General features: G+C 34.4%; 1 protein-coding gene across 1 annotated transcript; it reads right to left on the bottom strand.

Annotated features, from left to right (window-relative positions):
* Positions 1-8864: 8864 nt before the first annotated feature.
* On the bottom strand, positions 8865-19045 carry LOC123527053 (uncharacterized). The gene is made up of 8 exons (XM_045306346.2): positions 19020-19045; positions 17672-17754; positions 16548-16702; positions 14510-15710; positions 13604-13744; positions 12389-12505; positions 11540-11631; positions 8865-9149 (listed from the first exon to the last, which is right to left on the bottom strand). The coding sequence occupies exons 1-8, from the start codon at positions 19043-19045 to the stop codon at positions 8865-8867; spliced, it is 2100 nt and encodes a 699-aa protein (XP_045162281.2).
* Between the last annotated feature and the right edge of the window lie 3686 nt (positions 19046-22731).

Raw genomic sequence — 22731 nt, 5'->3', positions numbered from 1 at the left:
AAATTTGTAAGCTAAGATTGTAGCTTCCAAATGCAGACAGTTACATAACTAATTAGTCGCTAAACGAAATTCATGTACAAAGTGCATTTTGTTTTTGCTAATTTGAACCACGTAAAATTACGTGACATAATCTACGAGATATTTGACCATGATTGAAGTGAACCGCACATTTCAAGCTAGTTTTTAAGACATTATTTTGACTTATTTAACATGTCAGAATTTTTTATATCATATTTAAACTTTAGAAAGATAGTAACTGTGCCATTGTAACAAATTTACTCACAGGTTGCCATTTATTCATAAAATGATTTTCATTTCCGTACGCCGAAGCAGGATTTATCCTTTGTTTTCCGGATAAATGCCGTTACGTCTTCACTTCCGGTTTATTAAACAAGCAGATCTACCTTGAAAAAAGTAAATATTGTTTAATGAACAGGCATAGTCAAACCGAGACTGCTATAAGTTTGTTCCTTTGTTGCGTGCTATGCATTCATATTTTGACAGATTTATTTACTATCATAGAAGTAGGCCGTGCGTACCATGAGGCGACTGTTAAACGAATCCCTTTATTTGGACTCAATTATTGTTTTATTGCTTTAGTTAAATTATAATAGAGTTCCGCTTGAACCGATCCTAACGGATGGGAGGGGTTTTTTTTGATGTTTTTTTTTTTGTTGAAAATTTCTTTACCTCCGAAGGACAGATACTGTCAAACGGAGTCTTATTTCCGTTTCCTGCTTCAAATGCTTACATGCAAGTAAATATATAACGTAACAAGTAATGATTTAGCGTATGCAAAAAAGACAAAATTGGACCATATAACGTCGAATAGCGTCGCCAAAGGGACAATTGCTTACTTATTTGCTCAACGAAAATATTATGTTGGCATTTCCACAAAAATTCACGTTTCTACATTATTTATCAGTTTCATTGAATGTTCATGATATTCGAAAACAGGATAGCCTTTGTCCGTTTTATTGAACGACTGTATATGTATTAAAATGTATTCGCAGCTACATAAACCACTGAATTTAGGTATACAATGTTGTTTTAAAATAATAAATCTTTCACGAAATGTCATTCATAGATAACATCTTCTTGATTATAAAACTCGTTTAATGAGCAGAGGTTGACTTTAAGCTTTCATTTTACATGTAAACATCTTACCTCCCAGTAATATCAGTTCATCACTGGTAGAGTTATACGGCTATCTTTTTCAATCTGAGACATCCCATATCTATGAATTAAGAAATAATATATTTGAACTCGTTGAATTTTTTAATGGAATCGAATCTAAAGATAATAAAATTAATATACATTGTACTGCAGAAGCTGTATTTTTTACACTGTCAGTAAAAATGAGTATGGTTTAGTTAAAAGAGCCTATTTAAGCTGATTTAATAAAGAAAGTTTAGTATTAGTTACGATTCCATTCTCCTTTAGCATCATGGAGTCAATTCAGTAGATGTAATAGAGTTCTATTTAAGCCGGTGCTAGGGAGCGTGAGAGGTATCCCTCTCATAAACAGAATAAATCAAACCGAGTCTCCTATTATTCTGATTGGTTGTTGTTTTTCACAGATTTTATTGTGTAAACGTGACAGTCACAAAAGATACAAAGATACCACCTTAAGAACGGTGCCGCAGTGTACTAGCAATACAGAATTTACTCTAGACATTGCAATGTAATATGTTGATTCATCATGTGAAATTCGAGTAACACAACTAACATACTCATTAATATTTTAGGTCATCCCCATTAATTAATATTTTGGATTTTCTTTATGCGTATATCTAATTGCATAAAAATACAATTTACCAGAAATAAAATATTGTTGGTTTACTAAACTCTGAATTCAGTACTTGAACACGACTAGTAACTTCACTTTTTATTAGATTAATGGACATTAGAATCCGACAGTTTGTATTATGCTTTAAGTAATTCAGTATTTGCTAATCCAATTTCTAGTATTAAAAATATCAGACTGCAGTTTGATAAATAGCATATGAACATTTAATGGAAAATGTCTACCACATGTTTTTATTTAATAATAAACGATTCGTTTTCGGGGAAAAAACGACAAGAAACAGATGGAAGCGATCAATTTTAATTTTCTTTCTTTCTCCCTTCTCTCTCTCTCTTTTTTTTTTTTTTTTTCGTTTTCTTAAAAGAATAGCATTTTTCAACCTGAAAAAAAATAGTTATATCTTTTCTTCAGTATGTTATTGCTGTCGTTCTTTTATTTATGGTTCAGACGAAAATTATGCAGTTTTACTAAAAGATGCACACTATATTAGCTTTATCTACTTTGCATAAAAATTCAAATGTTTTATTAAAATAAACAATGCAAGAATACAATATAATTATATTAGAACGAAAATGTAGACAATGTACAAATCAATATTATGACCTGTATATATGTTAAACTGGATATAGAAAATATACGGGGTTACCCGAAAGTGGCTTAAAAAACAAAACAAAACAAAACAAACAAACAAAAACACGACATGAAAGGCATGGAACTTGAAATTGTCTTTGAAAAAAACTTTTTTTAAGTTCATGTCAAAATTACGCTTCAGTTAATACAAAACGGCGGATTGTTAACCATCAAAATTCGCCCGGGATTTGGTAGCGACAAATGCTTTTCAAGGGTATATATGATGTGTTAAGGATCAAGAAATGGAACGTAATTTGGTTTTGTTTTTCTACATCAGGGACTGTGCTTATTTCTACATTACGCACAAAAGAGAGAGATAAAAGGAGGGAACGTCTCCTGTAAAAATGGTGCGGAAGGGGTTTCAGAGTTCCCCTCCCGAGGTATAGTTTTCATATTAAGACAACTGAAATGTGGATAGATTCCTGAGCGCTTGAAAAGAGCCCAATTCGACGTTTCCTGTGCATTAACATTGTATGGTATTGTTATTTAATATGCTATTGTTGTCGGAGTAATAGTATTGTACTACTGGTATATTTTCGGTCTGTCAAGTGCTACACTGCCAACTTTGGCACATATATAACAAAAATGACGTGCTTAGATTAGATAGCGATACCTTACAATAGAAATGAGTCGCGCCATGAGAAAAACAACATAGTGCATTTTGCAATCAGAATGGAATCAGACCAGCCTGTGCATCCGTGCAGTCAGGGCAGGATCCATGCTGTTCACTAAAGGTTTCTCTAATTGTCACAGGCTTCGAAGCGAACAGCATGGATCCTGACAGAATCTGATTCATGTAAAAAAGTTTGCAGTGACTTGCGGAGAACACGTCTGTACTGGTTCAGGATACAGGGACTCTGGTTAGGTTAACTGCCGGTGTAACATTAAATATTGACCCCGTTGAAAATTGACACCATGGGTCCTTTTTCAACGTTGATTATTGACCCTGCCAACATTTCAACATAAAACTTTGATCGAAATGTCGCTGAAAACTGATCAATCGTTAAGTTTTGATCAGTAATTGGGTCATTTTTTAACAGTTGTTCAAATTAAAGTTAAACGCCGGAGATCGTCTGTTTGTAGAAGAAAAACACAATTGGCAAAACCAGAAACTATCGCAGGCTTGCTGGATAGCTTTTCTATAAATAATTTCACAAGACCGAGCCCGGGCTCAAACCGCTAACTTCCTCGAGGTAGGCGAGATCATCTATATGTTTGACAGGAACTGTTAACAAAAGTGATTTTGTGGTCGGACTTAGACAGGCACACCAAGACTTCTACACCTGAAGTACATGTATCAATATATTTATAAGGGATATTTCTGTAAATTATAGTGATATCTCTTTAATACAAAGAGATGTATTTCAACGTCATAAAGATATCTCTTTATGTTAAAGTATAGAAGCGTCCTAGTGTCAGGTTTGAAATATTTTATCTCAAAATTTGGAGTTACTAAATGCTAATTACGAGATAGTAGAATTAAGACTTAATAACTTCTAATTACGAGATAAAAATATTACAATATCACCATTTTTCTAATCTTTGGTCAGTTTTATTTTTTGTATAATATCCAAGTAAATGCACCAACTATTCTTGTAGATACTTATTATATGCCATTTTACGAATGTGCATAATCTTCCTTTTAAGCTCGTTTATAGAATGTATATATGGCTTTTAGTTTTAATGGTTTTATATGATGTGTAAAAATTGTAAATGTGGATAAGACTTAGAATAAGACTTCATTTTTTGGCGTGTAAAAAGGCGCGTTTGAAAATTCACCGGCGGTTTTGATGCTGTGTTTCATTAGCTGAGCTAAGTAAAGTTTGAACTACATAAAAGATGTCACAAAGAAAGATCAGAGCCGCCGGCGCCGCGTACCAAGCGACGTTCTTTTTACCAAAACGAGCGCCAAAGTGAAAACGTTTCACGTTCACATTAGCACTTTGGTCTACAAGCACGATAGAGGGTCTGGATGAAATATAGACTGTGACTCAAATCCACTACCTTTAAAGGGAAATGGAAGGCTCATTCTTAAAACACAGTAGTGGTTAAAAACACTTTCCATGCTTTACCTCTTCAAGTGTATTATAACTGTACAATTGACTGTTAGAAACTGGCCAAATGAATATGAGGACCATCTGTATTTTTGCAATAACTGTTTAATATAAGGCAATTTACATGCAATTAAAATACACAAATGTAGCTATTTACACACCTTTAAAAGGTCTCCGTGCCTGGTCATCCAATAAGTGACTTACTGTCCGTTTCCACAATTTATTTTGGTATCAGTATTTGCTAGATGACCTTTAGCAATATTCTCATTCCAGTGCATAATTGCAAGACTGCTTCTCATAATGTAAGCAGAGTCAAGCATTGTCTAAATTCTTTTGTTTTGATACATGTTATAGTGTTATTGAAAGAATCCATGACTTAAATAAAGTTTTAAGCATTTTATGTAAAATCTGTAAAAATCTTGCATTTAAAGAGTGGCAAGTAGAAATAGAGATAGATATCTTTATTGCCTCCTCATAATAATAATGATAATAATAATAATTTCACCTAGTCTTAAACTGTGAATGGTTTGAATTGATCCACCCATAATATATTAGGCATTCATATCAGTTAGTGTTTTATGTTTGGTCATGTAAAGGTGGTGTAACATATTTAGACTCCGTCGGTTATTTACATAGGGATCATTTTACAACGTTGAAAATTCACCTCCTGAGACTTTTTAAAGTATTATCATCATTACATGACAGACCCATAAAACATTCTAGCATAAAACCGCTGTTCTTGTTACTTTTGGGGGTGTTTTAACAGGAGAGAAAACGTTAACATAAAAAAAAACTCAGACATACCCGCGCATTTCGTGGAAGTTTTATGACTGTACTGCGACTCGAACCAACGATCCTAAATCGATGAGAGCTTTTGAATTTAACGTTGAAATATGACCCGACAATTTTCAGACATCCCGTCCATACATTACAAATATAGTCACCAATTTTACAGATAGACTTTAATAAGCATCTTAAGATGTTTCAAAATCTGACTAGTATCTGCAGATTTATGGCCGATGAATTGGCAAATAATTATAGGTTATTAGCTTTGTATCGGGAAATATGCACGAGTTCTTCAGCGGAAATATTGCGCGACTTCAGGAGCGCAATATTCTTCCGCTGAAGAACGAGTGCATATTTCCCGATGCAAAGATAATAACCTTTTTATTACATACACATCTACACGTATAAATATTATGTAATTATCATAAATATGTTCAATAGTCTGAATACGATTGACAATACTGAACTAAATAGAAAAAAATAGTGCAACAACACACTAAATGACTTCACGTACCCGATATGAAATTCAGGCGTCAGTATATGGAAAAATATTGACGTTTCCGGTACTAGTGTAACTTAACGGGGAATAGAAACGAGTATGTAATAATTAGACGTATAATTAGCCTGTGGCGCGCTCGAATGTACAACTGAACGTTTATTACTTACAGTCCTGAAAAATACAAAAAATGTTAATCTTTGATATGTATGGTAATTTAGGCAAATTATTTGGATCAGTTTTTAACGTTGAAATATGACCTGACTACAGTTGATTAATTTTCAACGAGGGTCAAATTTTCACGCGTGGATGGGTCATTAAATAACGGGCGGGGTCAACGTTGAAAATTGATCAATCATCCGTTGAAAAAAGACCCATGGAGTCAGTTTTCAACGGGGTCAATATTTAATGTTACACCGGCCGTAATATAACTGAAATACTGTTGAAAACAGTGGCGTTAAAACAAAAACAAACAAACAGATGCCTCTATAAAAACAAACAAACACAAAGCATTTTAAACTAATAATTTCTTTAACTTAAGAGTGGCTTATTGTTTATGTAATTCTGATTTCTGAAAAGTTAAGCACTAAAAATTCAATTAGACTGACATTTATTACTGAAGTACTAAAGCGCCATAATTAGTTGTGATACCTATAAATGAAGCGATATATGTATAGGTATATCATTGTCTGTGTTTGACTCGTTTGGGATACCTATAAATGTAACGATAGGTAGGCGTAGATTCAAGTCCCACTGGGACCAAATTTTGTTTCCTTATATTCCTTTTTTCTAATAAGTGCTTACCCTTTTACAAGACTTGTTATTGATTTATAGTACAAAAATGAAAAAATTTCGTTTGATAAGTTATTTTTTGCTGTACAAATTGAATTTACCCCTGAACTAGAAAGGGGATGAGTTAGATATCTTTAAAAATACTGAGTTGCATGCGGTAAAAGTTCTCTGTTTTGCCTTTACTCTTTAGATTACATATTGTGGAAGAAATTTAGGTAGGTTTTACTTCTGCCCCAAGGCTATTTTTGAATGAGGTGTGCAAAAATTTAAATTTCCCATAGGACTCAATTAATTTTTCAATGCTCAAGTTAGAATTCTATCTCGTTAAATCCTTTTACTTGAGGCACCCGAGAAAAAAATGGTATTCGCAGTTTTATTGTTGTGTTTTATAATTGTTTACCAATAGTTCGAAGTTTCTTTATTCAAAATTTATTGTAAAATGAATTCTCTGCAAATGTTTTGGACAGTGGCCATCACTCCGAAATTTGTCTCTAACTGAGCTAGGGGATATATCATGAATTATATAATATTTATTGAAAACGGCATGGTAAAAGTTGTTAAAATTTTGCATACAAGTCTCTCACTGGATACGGTATAATGTTGTAACATTGTTTTGAACATTTGAAATATTCACTATTCGGTGGGTCATACCTTAAACTGTATTTTTATCTACTTAATGAGAATGTTTCTCTGTTGAGAGAGTAGACAGAAAAAAAGATTCTTCTGAATGATTGCTTTAAAAACAGATTCAAAACAAACATACATTGTTTTTGACACTTTAAATGTATCGTTGCAATTCTGCAGAAATAATATTTTATTATAGAATATTTTAAATGACTTGACGAAGTATTATGGGTCAGAATATTTGGACGCGTATGAAAATACATACTAGTATTAGAAACACGCGTGAGTATATTTTACACAGTTATCAACAGAAAATTGTAAAGAAATAGTTGTTTTTAATTTTTCTTAATTGCTATGCGGACAGTCTGTGATAAACTGCGTCTGTAGCGTAGTAGAAGAGTGCCCACCATGGAAACGGGAAGTGTTGTATTCGTTCCCTGGACATGTCGTACCAGAGACGCAAAAAATGGCACTACTTGTTTCTTCACTTTGCACTTATTCATATATTCTATGCAAACTTGATAGAAATAACCATGTTGAAAAAAAAATCTAACCAACTTTAAGTGAGTAACTCTAAGCTGTATTATTTGATATGAGAATGCTTCTCTGCTAGCAGTTTAAATGGAAAATATCCGTTTAAATTTTCGCAATGGAAATGGGTTGAAAACAAACATACATTATTTTTGACACTAGAAACGTGTCCTTTTATTTCTGATATATCATATCATATCAAATCATATCATAATATCATTATGAACGAAGCATTATGCTTCAGAATGTATCACAAATCTATAAGATTTAGAAGAAGATTTGGAAGCGAAAAATGCAACCAAGCAAAATAAAGGTCTTTTCGATGGGGTTACTAAAATGTGCAGCCTCCAAAACGTACCCTAACTGTAGACTAAATAGAAATTTGTTAGACAGAAACATTGAATTGAGTTCATGATACTACTAGACTAAATTTAGCTACAAAACTGAAATCAGTTGTAATCTTTCTCAGTAGTTCCACTCGCCCTATAAATCAGAGAATGTTTCTCATTGCAGAGTTGGTGCAGCCCAATCTGACTTAAGTACTTGATCTTCTAAACGAAGATCTGAGAACGACCCATTCACATACGTCTTCTGTATATTTTGGATTTCCAGTATCGCTATTTTTATTTTAACCAATCAGACGACTTGTTCGAATGCCAAAGAGTAAGAAAAATATGCTGATATTTCAGGGCTCGAACCCGGGACCCCTCGCTTACAAAGCAAGTGGCCTACCGACTGAGCTAACCGGCCATCTGACACAATACGACATAATAATTGTAAATATCAAAAATCAAGGCTACAGGTAGATTTGCAAAATGTTGTAAGCCAAGCTCTGATTGGCTAGCGGAAGGGTCGTTTTCAGATCCTATGCGTAGCGTAATAGGATATGTACTTTAGTCAGATTGGGTGCAGCCGTTCTGGGCATGCGCGGAATTATTATCAATTGGAGCGCACGGCAAAATTACTCATTTTTTTGCATGTCCGCACGCATTTAGTGTACAAAATGCATAATAAACTGACTAGAGGTTAGGGTAAGTATCACCATGGTTACAAAATATATACATTTAAGATATTTTCTTTCAAATTTAGTTAATCCGGTATATACCGGAGTCTGTAATATATCACAGGCGCACCAACTCTATATTTAGTCACAGCCTAAATCAGAGGCTACACTTTTCTTTGGTGTTGAAGCTGTCGAATCGCCCTTGACTTTGGTTGGTTCCACAATTGATGAAATCTTTTTCAGTTTTGTACTAATGCGCATGTTTTTGCTGGTTCCCCCTTGTGCTTTCGATGCATTCGATGTAAATTCTGTAGACTCAGTTTCCGCTGAGACATCTACTTCTCCAGGAAGTTTGTACTCGGAGCAAGAAATATCTCTTGGGCGAATAGCTTCTATAAGCCAGTACGTACTCATCTCTCCTTTGCCCTGTACATTAATGAATAAGAAAAAGACTTAATATTTCATTGATAGCAATGTTAAATGTACTAGGTAAGAATAAGCAAATTAATACTCCTAACTCAAGCTTTAGCTGGTTGATTCTGAGCACAATAATGAAATTGTCCAACAGGAAAATGGTCTACAAATTCAGCCGAGGGTTAAATGTTTCATTTTAACATTTCTTTGGTCAGATGAGTGGATACTCCACAGGTCGCTCAAAATGACGAAAATCTTGGCCGGCAGTGGTCGCAAAGGCAGAATCAATTGCAGGCTAAGGGTTAAGTAGGTTTCATTTGACCAGGCTCTTATTGCTTTCCGGACAGATTTGTCAAGTGAAAAATATATACTGGCCTAAAACGGACATTGGCATGAAAAGCATACATTTTGCATAAACTAGTGCATAAGAAGGGTTCTAATTTGCAGACACATACATGCTTGTACATACAAAATGGTTAAAGTCTACACACACTATCTGTACGAAAAACTTTGATCTTACATAAAATGGTCAACTTATTATATTTAAAGCGTCACTCTCTCCATTTTCCGTATTTTACGAAACAATTCAAATGCACTGTCTTGCACAATAGATTAAAGTTTGAAGGGTTTGGCTTTACATTGAAACCAGTTACAACAAACCAGGCTGCTTTCGCCTTCCGGACCTTTGGTGAACAAATTTACCTTAAATATATACTTGTACTAATATACAGTGGACATTGACATGAAAACTATACTTTTCCATAATGTAATGCATATGAAAGTTTTAATTTCCAGAAATATTTATTCTTGTGCAGGAGAATTTTGGAGCTTGCTGGAGGTCGCTCCGAAATAACAGCCTCCGCTACGGTAGTGATTGTTCTCGGTGCTTCCGAGGGATCTACTTTCCTGATTGTATTCTTCTGAAATTTCCTGAAATCTAGCTGTAACCGAAGTAAACGATAAAACTGTGGTAAACAGTTGGAATAACTGGCATATTCAAGATCATTAACTACTTTTTATACTTTTTAAAATGGTTGGTCTTTGAAAGCCCCGAGCACACTGTTCCACTGGCACCAGACCAGAAAGAAAATGCCTCTTTTACAAAATACATGTTATACCCTATCATTAGGTATCATATAAGAACCATGGTCATGAACGGGAAATTGCGTTACCCTATTTCAAACGCATATTTCTCACACAAAACGCGCAGTTCGATAAATGGGTACCAAGCATATTGAACAAGCGGTAATTTATCTTCCATGCACCAGTCACACTGTCTCAATATTTCATACTGCAGAGATACTTCGCATATTTCATATTTCGTCAACGTTACAAAAAAGTCTTAAGTGAACTTCCATAATGAACATCCGGTCTAAAGGTCACAGCAGTGTGTACATTATAGGCGGAATGTAAACAAACAAAACAGAATGCAAAATATTCACAGTTATTAGTTATATTAGTAGTTAATAAAATCAAAATGATGAATGAAATTGATCTTAGAAATGATTTTGAATCTGAAGTAATACATTGGTATACATCATTCTATTTTGTTTATTTTATTCACATTGCACGTTTATGTTGCATATACACATATAAGCAAACACGTGTAGTTAAATGACGACTGACCTACATTTTCACATCAACCAATCAGACACGTTTTGTAATCTAGACCGGAACTTCAATAGGGAAGTTCATCAAAGTTTTTTTTCTGTAACGTTGATGAAACTATAAACTACGCATCGTTTCTCTAGGATAAGTAATACTGAAGAAGTATAACTGGTAAACAATGGAAGATAAATTATCACTTGTTCAATATCCATAGTTCACATTTATCGAACTGCACGTTTTAATTGAGCCATGTGCGATTGAAATGTGTTAGTATATTTTCCCGTTCATGACCATGATTCTTATATGATACCTAGGGATAGGGTATAACATTTACAGAGGCATTTTCTTTCTGGTATGGTGCCAGTGCTCTGTTCTATAATTTTTCCTTTAATTTTAGCTGGTACAGAGAAGAATATTTCAAACATAAGTATCTATTAGATATTGTATTGCTGTAAACTGTTCAATGCGTAAATTTCGAAACTGTCGTGCAAGTCTCTCAGAAAGATCAAATTTATTTTGGTCAGCTATAATTAAGTTAAAAACCTCTTGTATATCGAATTATATACACAAGGCATATCAAATGCATGACCTTTGTCATGTCGTCAGAATTCTGACAAAACCAATTATTTTCTTAATTTTTGAAATATTACTGACTGAAATCATTTTAGATATTTTCAGAACATTTTATGTTTATGTACGTAATAAAGATGTTATGAAAATATACGGGTTTAACTTTGTTCACTCCGTGCTAAAGGTTTTATCATGATCAAGTTCGATATGCCGCGGTGTCTTACCTTCACTTCAATTTTTCCTCGAGGTAAAATGGTAAAGAAACCTGTTTTGTTAAGGATTTTGAAAGTCGGTTCGCTTATATGGATCCTGTCCGCTGAAAACGGAAACAAAATTCTTCATAATCATCACGGTTTACATTTGTTTTTTAAAGGACCTTTCAATGAAGGTATCTTTTTTTTTAATTTAGAAAGTAAAACAAATTGAATATCACGTCACTTCGTCACCTTAGCGCAAAAAGTGAGTAAGTCCTTTAAATCAATGCAGTTATCCACGTCTTGCGTTGATGTGGCGGCATGATGGCTTGTTTTGAGTTAAATCATCTCACGGGAAGGTCGATGGTTCTACCAAGTGTAGTAGAGACAATATAACTCCGCATAATTCATATAATATCAAATCAGAAAGAGAGTGTGTTGCGTTTCTGTACGTATATATATAATAGAGGATGTTGATATACATGAGATTGAGACGTTATAGTGTTGCAGTTACATAGCAATATTATATAACCAACTGTCTTATGGTCAATTATCTTAGTCTAAAACATTAAATATTACACCCAGGTGCCTGCTCGTGATGAAATAATGCAAGGAAGGGCACCTAGGGTCTTCCTCCGTCATTAAACCTGGAAAGTCGCCATATGACATTTAATTGTGTCGGAAAGACGTTAAACTAGAAAACAAATTGGGACATAGTACCCAGTTTTATATCAATAAAGTGCTAACAGGGTCAAAATTCAGTAGTAGATAATATGTGGAAATGTATCGTCAAAAGCTCCTTTGTTACAGTAGGTCCTCTTAGGTGTCTTGTTGGTGAGTTTTAAGCTATAGTTATATAGAAAAAAATAGGGTACTTACGCAATCCGTTTGATTTCATTCTTGATGCGGTATTCACCGTATCTCCGAACAGACAGTATCGCAACATCACTGTACCCACAACACCAGCCGAAACAGACCCTAGAAAGTACGCTTGAACTGTAATATGTGAATGCTTAAGTATTTTTTTCATGTTCTAAAGACAAAGATTGTGGTGTTAAAAAATTAAGGTTTAGCAGTATATTACAAAACAACAGATTTTTTAACGAATGAACAGTATCTTGACACACAACTTATCTGTCCCACAGAGTTGGATACTTAAAATATTCTTAATGAGTTGTCCCCCTTTAAATAAGAATGCCATTTGTAAAGAAATCAGTGTAAACAATTGTCAAAAACGATGTTTTACCTAGTTATGTAAAGTTTAAACACTCGCACGATGTTGCAAATGCATTAAAACAAAGACATGTAAATGGTGAGTTTTTAAAGGCGCTGAACTGTCCAGGAGTGTGGCCCCTTCATGCAGTCCCTTTCCGGAATTCAATACATATATCAGTAAATTGACAATGGTTTTGTAGAATAATATAAATGTTTTATACGCTGTTAAATTTTCATGTAAAACAATGCTTTCTTTCTATGATTTGATGACGTTCGAACTTTTCTCCGAAACATAGACCTATACCTTAAATTATTTCTGCCGATATTGATCATAGTGTCTTAGGATGAAGAGGGTATATGAGGATAGAGGGGTGTCTGCGGAGGGAGGTGAGGGGGTGTCTAAAGATGGAGGGATGTCTGAGGATGAGGGGTTGTCTAAGAAGGGAGGGATGTCTGAGGAGGGAGATGGTGACTGAGAAAGGAGGGGTGTCTGAGAAAGGAAGAAAGGGGGTGTCTGAGGACGGATAGTGTCTTGATTGGCATTTCTGTTTGCCGGTAGGATTCTCTGTGTCTTAGCTGATATATACAATGGAGGCATCCAGTCAAATAAAATCGATAAACATGGAAATTATCCTTGAAAGTGGGGTAATGCGCCGTAAAGATAGGTTAAAATGTCTTATCATATTTTCCCTTCAAACATTTCTAATTAGTATGTAATTGTGAAGAAAGGCGTGTTATCACAATAGCTAACTAATTCTTACATCTTTAAATTATTGTGTTGGACCTTGGTCTCTTTTTTTCGAGGTAGCATGATGAATCTCAGTGTTGTTATAAGATCATTACGCAACCGAACTAAAATAAACAAATATTAGGACAAACCTGAGCTTATGCCAATTAACAAATGCAATGGTTGTTTGGTGCCCACTGATACTAGTGTCTTGTACTTCACTGAAGCTACAATATCCAAGGCAAGATATGCAGTTTCCGACGCATGTCTGGAACCATTTGGATTTGGCACTCCTGAATTAAATAATGTATACCTCATGGACCGCAAATTTTCCTTCATCTTTAGTACAACATATATAAGTTAATACATTTGATTCATCTTATATTGTGCTAATATATAACACAATTGTTTCTCTTTCTATTGTAAGGAAAGACATTCTAATTTTTATCAAACGATACATCTTAACAACAAAATTTGCAGTGTTATTATGTTTTACAAAACCTGATTTGTTGACAACCCTAATGAAATGACATAAAACACTCACTTTTAAGTTGAATATAAATGTAATGATTCAGACATTTTCTGCAGAGCTATACATCAAAACCTCTTCAAAAGACCAACTCCGGATAAAAGTCAAGTCTGTTTAAAAAAGCTACTATTATACCATTTCTAAATGTCATACAATTATTTGGGAAAAAAAGATGTGAACAAAGACATAGCTTATCATGTACCGAAGATGACTTTTAATATACATGTTTTACTGTGGATCAGAATAGGAAATGATCGGGATCCGAGATAATGAAACTTGTGTGGGGGAGATCAGTCTCATATCTCCATCATTGTAAGTACATTATTTTAATTGGCTAATAATAAAGTTGCATTTTGTCACTCATTTGTTTACAAAATCTAGTTTCATAGCCGCGAAACAAACATGATTCAAATCTCCAAGGGAACGTTGGTATATTTTTTATACTATGAGTAAATTAGAAATTAAAATCGCAACATTCTTAGACATGTGTCCTATCTAAATTTTAAAACTCGAACTTAAGACACCTTACCTGAAACAACCATATAGGTATCATTGATTGTTTCCACTTTGTACACGTCGTACATTTCTATCTTGTTGTCTATAGACGAATACAGAATGTTCAGTAGGTCGATCAGTTCCATGGGCGAATACTCAATACTCATTTGAATGAAGTTCACTACGCTGGTAAACATGACAGTAGACGATTTAAAAAATTCGGATTCTACTGCACTTTTTCTTTTGAGTCGGTCGGCAATTGGTCTTGGCAGCATCTGATACAATAACGAATCTGTCTTGGACCTTTCCTTGTTTAGTTCATCTGAAGCCTTCATCAGGATTTTGGAATATTCTTGCATGTTGCTAGTCAGTGCTTCAGAGAATGACATAATGAAAGGGCATGCAAGGATGACGATAGAAGCCGTCACGCTGTAAAATATGATGTTTACTGTGTAACCATTCACCGTTGTATTAATACGCCGTATTATCCGGGAAGCAACCGCTTCCTGAAGTGAATATAAGTAGTCCACTCGGAAAGTGGAATTGTCGAAGTAATCCTCCGCTTTTTCTGTAGACATGTAATTCCCAGAGAGTTTGCTATACTTAATCTCTTCCCGTAATGTTCTGATTGATTTGGTGTAGCTAACTTGATCTGATCTGGAATCTATGAGTGGGTCTACAAGGTCTGAATAGAAAGTAGCACTTTTGTAGCTGTAGTTAAAGCGAAATATCCTCCGAAAGTAGTCGTCGTAAAAATCTTGGTCGGGAAAATTTCCTTGAGCATAAAACATTGCTCCATATGCTCTCTCTGCTCCTGTGTCTAACATACAACGTGTTATTTTCTGGAAAACCACAAGAGATTTCCAAACGTTTCCAAAACCGCTCTCCCGAATTTGTTCAATCATCCAATTCATAAAAAACTCGACGATTTCGCTGTAAAATTTTATCTCACCGTATACATCTGGTGAATTTGGATCGAGTTTTTTCCTCTGAGAATTTATATGGTTAATGAGTTTTCTTTTAGAGCGGAAGTACTTCTTGTCATGTACTGTAAATTCTAATGGCCAGTCCCACATGTCGGCAAAAGCTTCGTCTGTCTTGTCGTATTCGTCGATAAGAAAGGTCTTTGTACCCGGTCCAATCCTACTTATGTATAAAATGCTCATGTCCCTTTCCTTCTGGATGGTATATATTAGCCGGCCCAATTTGATCGCCATCAGCATCAGGGTTTGAGCCTACCGTTAAAGTAAAAGATAGTTTTTAACAGCAAACAGTCCCTAGAGTGTTAACAAATGTTTCATATAATTCAATCTAATAACCTATATTTCCAATAAACCTTAATTGATTAAGATTTCATTTACTTTTTAGACATATATTCTTATTTAGCCTCATATAAGCCAAGTAAACAAAATGATCTTTAATGTGTATGAAGTTGTAAAATTTATGATTTGACCTAGTGGCCTAATTACTGGAGCGAGATAATCCAGTTTAAGACATCATTAAGATTTGAAAATAGAAATCTGACTCGGGGTCGTATTCATTAACGTCTAAAGTCTGAACCTTAGACTTAAGTATAACAAATATTTCCATCTCTTTAACTCCGTCTGTTCTACATCTGTACTTATGACACTGTGATCAACTGTTTATAGCTGCAGAATACACACTAAAGCCTGCAAAATCTCTGTACAGCCTGTTTTATATAAGAATGAAAGAGCATGAAGAAAAGCTAGAATGTTTGTTTTTTTTTTCATACTTAAACCATGTTAAATGCGGACACTGGCTTCATATAGACCTGTATGGCTGTCAAGGAAATAAGAATGGTTTCTGCGAATTGACCTGATGAAATAGTATTCAGAGTCAGGATGATCGCGTTTAAATCCTCTCCGAGGTTGGTTTAAAGAAAAACATATTCTGATAAAATTGTATGCTACAGTGCAGCTTAAATGTCATGGAGTCTTCTAATATAAATGGTTCTCCATTATTTTCGTCTTGACATACTTTAAGTTGTGTTTATATTTCAAAGTCTGACCCAACTCTTGCTCTTTTTTTGTTTGTTTGTGTGTTTAATTTACCTCAACCGTTGCGTCCTTTTCCACAACGTTGTCTGTTAGAGAATACAACGTGAAAGCCCATCCTCCGAGAATCGGAATGAATACCACGATGAGAAGTTTTCCTATGTGCAACCATTTTCCACGGCTACTAAGATAATCTGCACGTAACAGCTGGCCTATGATAAAGAAACGTTGAATTTTGATTAAGGATTTTAATGACTTTAGCTCTGGTACGTGTTGGCATTTTTGTCGGCAGACCTTCAGGCAAGACAGTTTTAGATATCTCCGCTATTACTTCCTGTGTAAATTTAACAATTTAAAACAATTTTAAATCCACATTTTCAGCATTTCACTTCTAGCAATACTAACCTTGTTTTGAAGGTATGTTTATATTAGGATGGCCTCTTTTTAGGGCTATTCTTTATGCCGCACTGGCGTATGCGCGGTGTATGTAGAACGTATGCGGAAAGCAAAATCATTAAACAAAACTCTGTGTGGAAAAATGTTACTTGGGAATTTAAGGATGAATTGTGTTCATACATGTACAAAGCCTACTTTAAACCCACGCATTTACTAACAACATAAGATATTCAGTATATTCGGCAGGGTTATTGTATACATGTGCTCCAGAAAAAGGCTTTGAATAGATTGCATTGCAAATTCTAATATGTCTGTTTCTGTTAAAACACGCTAACGCTAAAATGAAGTCACGTTAACAGGCGATGACGTCAACATTTTTGGTGCAACCAAGAAATAGCGTTACTATATTTTTTCTACTGTTTTGTATTAAGAGCGCGTAGGAATCGAAATAGTGTGTAGCAAAATCGTTTTCTACTTAAAGTAATACACTCCAATCGGTTTTACACCCCTAATATATCAGTTAAAAATACATACCTATTTTCCTAATTATCATTTTCCTGTAATGTCATAAAATGTTCTATGTTGCAAATATTTTTCAGTATTTCACAAACATTTGAGTATATTAGCAGATTTGTGAACCCTTGAAAAAATATCAATAGATCAACAGATTCATAACTGTGCTAACACTACAATGCATGCGACATTTATGTAATACAGAAAAAATATTGACTGTAGTGTACCCCTGTCGTATTAAAATCAAACACAATAAGCAAGGCAAAACTTACCACATCCAATGGCCGTCGCATTTTCGTTCGTTGATAAATGTGAGCTCAGTTGAGACAAGGAGCTTTGTCGTTTACTTGCAAGTCTGAAAGACAACAGAAAAACAAATATTTATTTTTTCATTTCTTAGAGACCTGTAGGAAACCATTGATATTTGAATATGTGACGTGCTTCCTACCTTCCATAGTCGTGTCCGGCTGTAAAACTTACTAAATGAGAAACACCTATGGGTAATGAAAACACGAAGTTCATTGTTTGATCTGTTTTTTTCAGGTACTGTATGGGGAATCCTTTCATGTTATGGGTTCAGTGGCTCTACCCCTAGAATGTTTTTAAATAATTGATAATTATAATGAAAACTTGATGTAATTTTGATAAAAAAAGTTCACTTCTCAACCAAACCAACTTGGGGGGTGGGGGCACTAGCTTCCTCGGCCCGGCCATGGACCCGGGCCTTGCAAAGATATCAACATGACTGCTAGGATTTCTGTCTCACCTTGCCTTAATGTCTTGAAATCAATGATATTCAGATATATTCTAATGATAATGGTACACACTTTTTTTTGACTGAATTTTTCATCAGTGTGAAATGCATATTTCTTACTTTTTTGGGCTGCTTAAATGTTAACCGAGGTAACTTTTTCTGCTTTGGCACAGTGTGGCTACGGTGCTGGCTTCTATAGTCGACGTGTCCAGCTATAAAACTTATACTACATGAGGAACAATTATGGGTTAAGAAAATCGGACACACACTATTGACTTTTATGACTTGTGCATTTCGTTTCAAGCTTAACATTTTGTAGACGTTTGTTTTACAGGAAAATAGGAGTGTTTGTTATTCCAGGAGAAAGTACAATCTTTAACTTCGGACAAAGTGCATTTAAACGGCGATGCTAAGAAAGGTCACAAGAGTTCAATAACTAAATTGTCACGTAAATGAGTGTATTTCAATGCTAAGATTTTAAAAGTACCCATGCGATAGCATTATGATTATGTTTGTGTATTCGCAATGTCCAAACAGTATAAAATCTTGTTCCCTGTCGCCGATATTCTCATCTGTCAGAATTTCGATATAGACCAGAGACGAACCAATGAACCATGGTAAAATCCATCCTCCTCCCCCCTCCCCTCTCCCCATACCGTGACATAAATCTCTTTCGGTTAACATTAAAATGTTAAGCGTTCACAGCCAGTGGACAAATTAACAGCGTTAGTCTAAATCTAAATAAAAGTTTAAATCATATAATATTATTGTTTGTGCATATAATGCTCGTTTTCTAATACTGTTTCAAAATAAGAATCAGGTAACTGATGTACATCCTTAATCAAAAAAGGAGATCTAAGACTTACCTTTTTATATCATTTTGTGTCTTCATTATTCAAATGTTCATATTCCAGTTAAAACAGAAATACCATGTGTTTTATAGAAGTAAAGTTCCTTCTCTCAGTGCGTTCGAACTTGCAGTGTTTCATGTTGTTTTTTTCTAAATTCAGTGTCGCATGATTCTGGTCAAATTAACGCAGTCAACAAAATCATTATTGTCAACTTACCTACTTATCGCTGATTCCCGCGTAAGTCGCTAACTTCGGCGAAAATCGGCATCAATCAAGTATTTATAAACAGGGACTATCTTAATGAGGTACAAATTCATTTTGAAGATTATTTACAGGGTAAACATTTATATTTCGCAATTATTTCACACCTTAGTGCATTTTTATAGCCACCAAATGCCTGCTTAAAGGCCATCCGCGCAGTCTGGTCAAGATCCATGCTATTCGCTTACGGTTTCTCTAACTGGAAATAGCCTTTTAAAGCGAACAGCACGGATCCTCACCAGACTGCGCGGATGCGGGTTGCATACGCACTATGTTCGTTTTGTCATGGTGCGGCTCGAATTATCAAGTTTGTAGTAGGATGTTTCTTTTCGAATATCTGAGTATGAGGGACATATAAGAAGGAAGTATTACTGATTTTCTATCACACATGGATTATAAAGTTATCACATTCTTTCCTTATTTAGTACATTATTATAGCGTCGAGCTGGTGTGAATAACGGCAGAGTCTATCTAAAGCAATTTTGTTTTTTATGTATATTGTGGTTATCAAGATACGGTTCAAGCTCATATAAACGTATCGCAGTAATATATTATATATCATTCATCACCTGTGTGTAGTAACAAATAATACTTGATTATCGGAGTATAATACCAAGAAAAAAAATCAATTGTTCGAATGAAAATAATTCATAGAGATCACGATTGATATCCTCTCTAGTATCGTATCATTCACGAACTTTGTGAAGAAAAGATAATTAATGTCGACTTGCTTTACGGCTTGATGGAAATTGATTCAATATAACCCCCACCCCCCTCCCCCCACCACACACACACACCTCCACCTATCATTACATTGTACGGTGATTAGAAATAGCTTTAAGATATGGTGAAAATAATACCGTACGATGACATAATCTCTCAGGATTTCGCCTTGTCTAAATGATTTAAAACTTTATTTTTACAGAATATTAGACAATGGAAAGGAAACACTAAATACATAATATTATTAGTATTAAATGTGTGCACTTGAGAATGCATATCAAACAATCTTTGCATAAAAACATAAAAGCTGAAATGTATTCATAATAGAAATTGAACGGAGATGAATTAGTTTAACATTATTTCTAGATGAAAAAAAGCATAAAAAACATCATTACAATTCTGGGTATTTAAGCATACTTTGAAGTCAGAAATATCATCGCCTAACATGCACTTTTGATATACTTACTGCTAAAATAATGTACACATGATACTCTTTACCGAGCTCCAAGACTCAGACTACATGCTATTATTATAAACAACACTCTGTTTAGCTAAGTAAAAATGTTGGCTCTGAGTCACCTATGCGGTACACATATCTTACACGGCATTGTACATGCCTATATAATGGACAGAAAAGTGTTACATGTTTTTTTTTTCATCTTCAACACAATTCTTAAAATGAAAACAGATTCTTGCAATAAAATCTAATTTCTCATATCTTATCGTGTCCAATTTCCACGGAAGTACCCCAAATCAGACGTGAGAGTAGATTTCGCAAAGTATTCTGTGCTGAAATCCCTTTCAAATAATCTACATGTCCAAAGTCTGTTATTGCCATTTTCCTTTCGTGATTTTACTTAATTCAATGAACCACCCACCACCTGCTTGAACACAAATAATTTGATCTTGGAAACACAAGTTCTTTCTAACGTTCTGCGTATAGAGCTTTTATTAGATTTTATCTTTTTTCTACCCAAATTATGAAGACCAAAACACACACAGTATAAAAATAAAGGAACAGTATTATTATGTACATAAAAACAATTAGCATATAAATAGGCAAATAAAGAAGTTATAATACAAATGATACAGTGGTAAATGCCTACAGAAGACAGGCACATACAAATACACATATACATAACATCACCGAATGCAAGTCGTGCCGAATAATCAGGTAAGTTCCCTAAAAAACAAAACAAAGAAAACAAAAAACAATTAAATAATGCACATAAAGTGAGGCATTTTCAAAGTTTGTTCGGAGAACATTGTTGAGTGGGTCATATTTGAATGCGCCAAACGTAACTGGAATTTATTTTAGACTTCAATTTTATGGCGTCAGTTAGAATTACCGTTTTACTTTATTTTATGATCATGTTTCAAAACGTATTTGTCATTTAAAAAAGAATATGTCAATACGCGTTAACATTACGATGATCTTTAATAGACAAGTCAGTTGTATCTGAATTGACGTGTTGCTTTTTCTTTAGGTTTTTTCAAAAGAAAAAAAATATTGTCTATATTATACACAAGCAATCAAAAATTAGAAAATAGAAAATAACCACTGACTTGTCTCTAATTGTTTTAAAATGTATGTCGTTGAGATTATGTCCTCAAATCTACTTTCGTACTAATAAGATTGATTGAACTTGTTGCATTTAAAATGGTGACGTTGACATGACCTCTATTGAAATAGTGAGATTTCAAATCCCTCTGCTGTCTACCGTAATACATGTACTCAAATAACTTTCCATGCATTGTTGCCAAAATTCAAGATAATGTCAAGTTAAGTTTTCATATCTACAACTTACTTCGGTGCTGAAAGTCCCAAATTTTGGCGATTCTCTCTCTCTCTCTCTCTCTCTCTCTCTAAATGTTTTCAGTCACATCTCGCGTTTTTTTATTTGTTGGCTTGGTTCTACGAAAAATAATACTTCTAATTTGTATGCAACGCCTGGGTTCTTCAATTACGTGTTTTACAGCACCGCATAAATAAAGATAAAATTCTACAGTATGCCAATTGTGGAAAACTACCTCTTTTATCTTTTTTACGTTGTATCTGTCCTCTTTCGAGTAATATCACTCCGTGTAAAAGATAGGGCCCCGGTTTCACAAAAATACACAAGTTAATGAATCAGAACTTTAAAATTCCCCTTTTGTTCAATCCGTCAGCAAGTCTGCTAAAGTTACCAATTATGGAATATTTATTGAATTTGTAGTAAAATAGCCGCCGGTTTCTTTTTGCCACGACGGTATTTGGCAAATTCAGCCCATATTTATACGCGCTTTACAAAAATGAAAATTGCCTTAAATTGTTAAATTAACCCACCTATTTTAAAGTTAGTATGTTTTGATATGATATCATTACTAGTTTTTTGTAAATCAGTACGAGAAAATTATATTTGCCATGGCAAAAGCGGTTTTGCCATGGCAAATCGGTCTTTTGCCATGGTAAAATGTCTTGCCATGGCAAAATTATTTTGCCATGGCAAGAAAATTCATGATTTTGCCATGGCAATTTGTTTTCATTTTTCTTAAAAAGTGATTTTAACTATTTCCAAACGAATGTATTGGTAGAAATATGATGTTTCATATCGATAACTCATTTTTTTTTATTTTGCCATGGCAAAAACTGGCCATGGCAAGATTCTGCCATGGCAGTTTTGCCATGGCAAGTTTTTGCCAATGCAATTTTGCAATAGACTCCCATTATGAAATATTGCGTGAGGTCCAAATCTTTCATATC

This window comes from Mercenaria mercenaria, chromosome 15 (genome assembly GCF_021730395.1).
Source record: "Mercenaria mercenaria strain notata chromosome 15, MADL_Memer_1, whole genome shotgun sequence".
Lineage (NCBI taxonomy): Eukaryota > Metazoa > Mollusca > Bivalvia > Venerida > Veneridae > Mercenaria > Mercenaria mercenaria.
Note: the sequence above shows the minus strand (reverse complement) of the source record. Positions and strands in the feature narration are given on the sequence as shown.

Bases quoted from the DNA above. Each gene is read 5' to 3' on its own strand.
- LOC123527053 (XM_045306346.2), bottom strand. From the start codon at position 19,045: ATGAAGACACAAAATGATATAAAAAG. The intron at 17,755-19,019 runs GTAAGTCTTAGA...GTTGTCTTTCAG, and splicing joins ACACAAAATGATATAAAAAG to ACTTGCAAGTAAACGACAAA. The intron at 11,632-12,388 runs GTAAGTACCCTA...TTCCGTTTTCAG, and splicing joins AATGAAATCAAACGGATTGC to CGGACAGGATCCATATAAGC.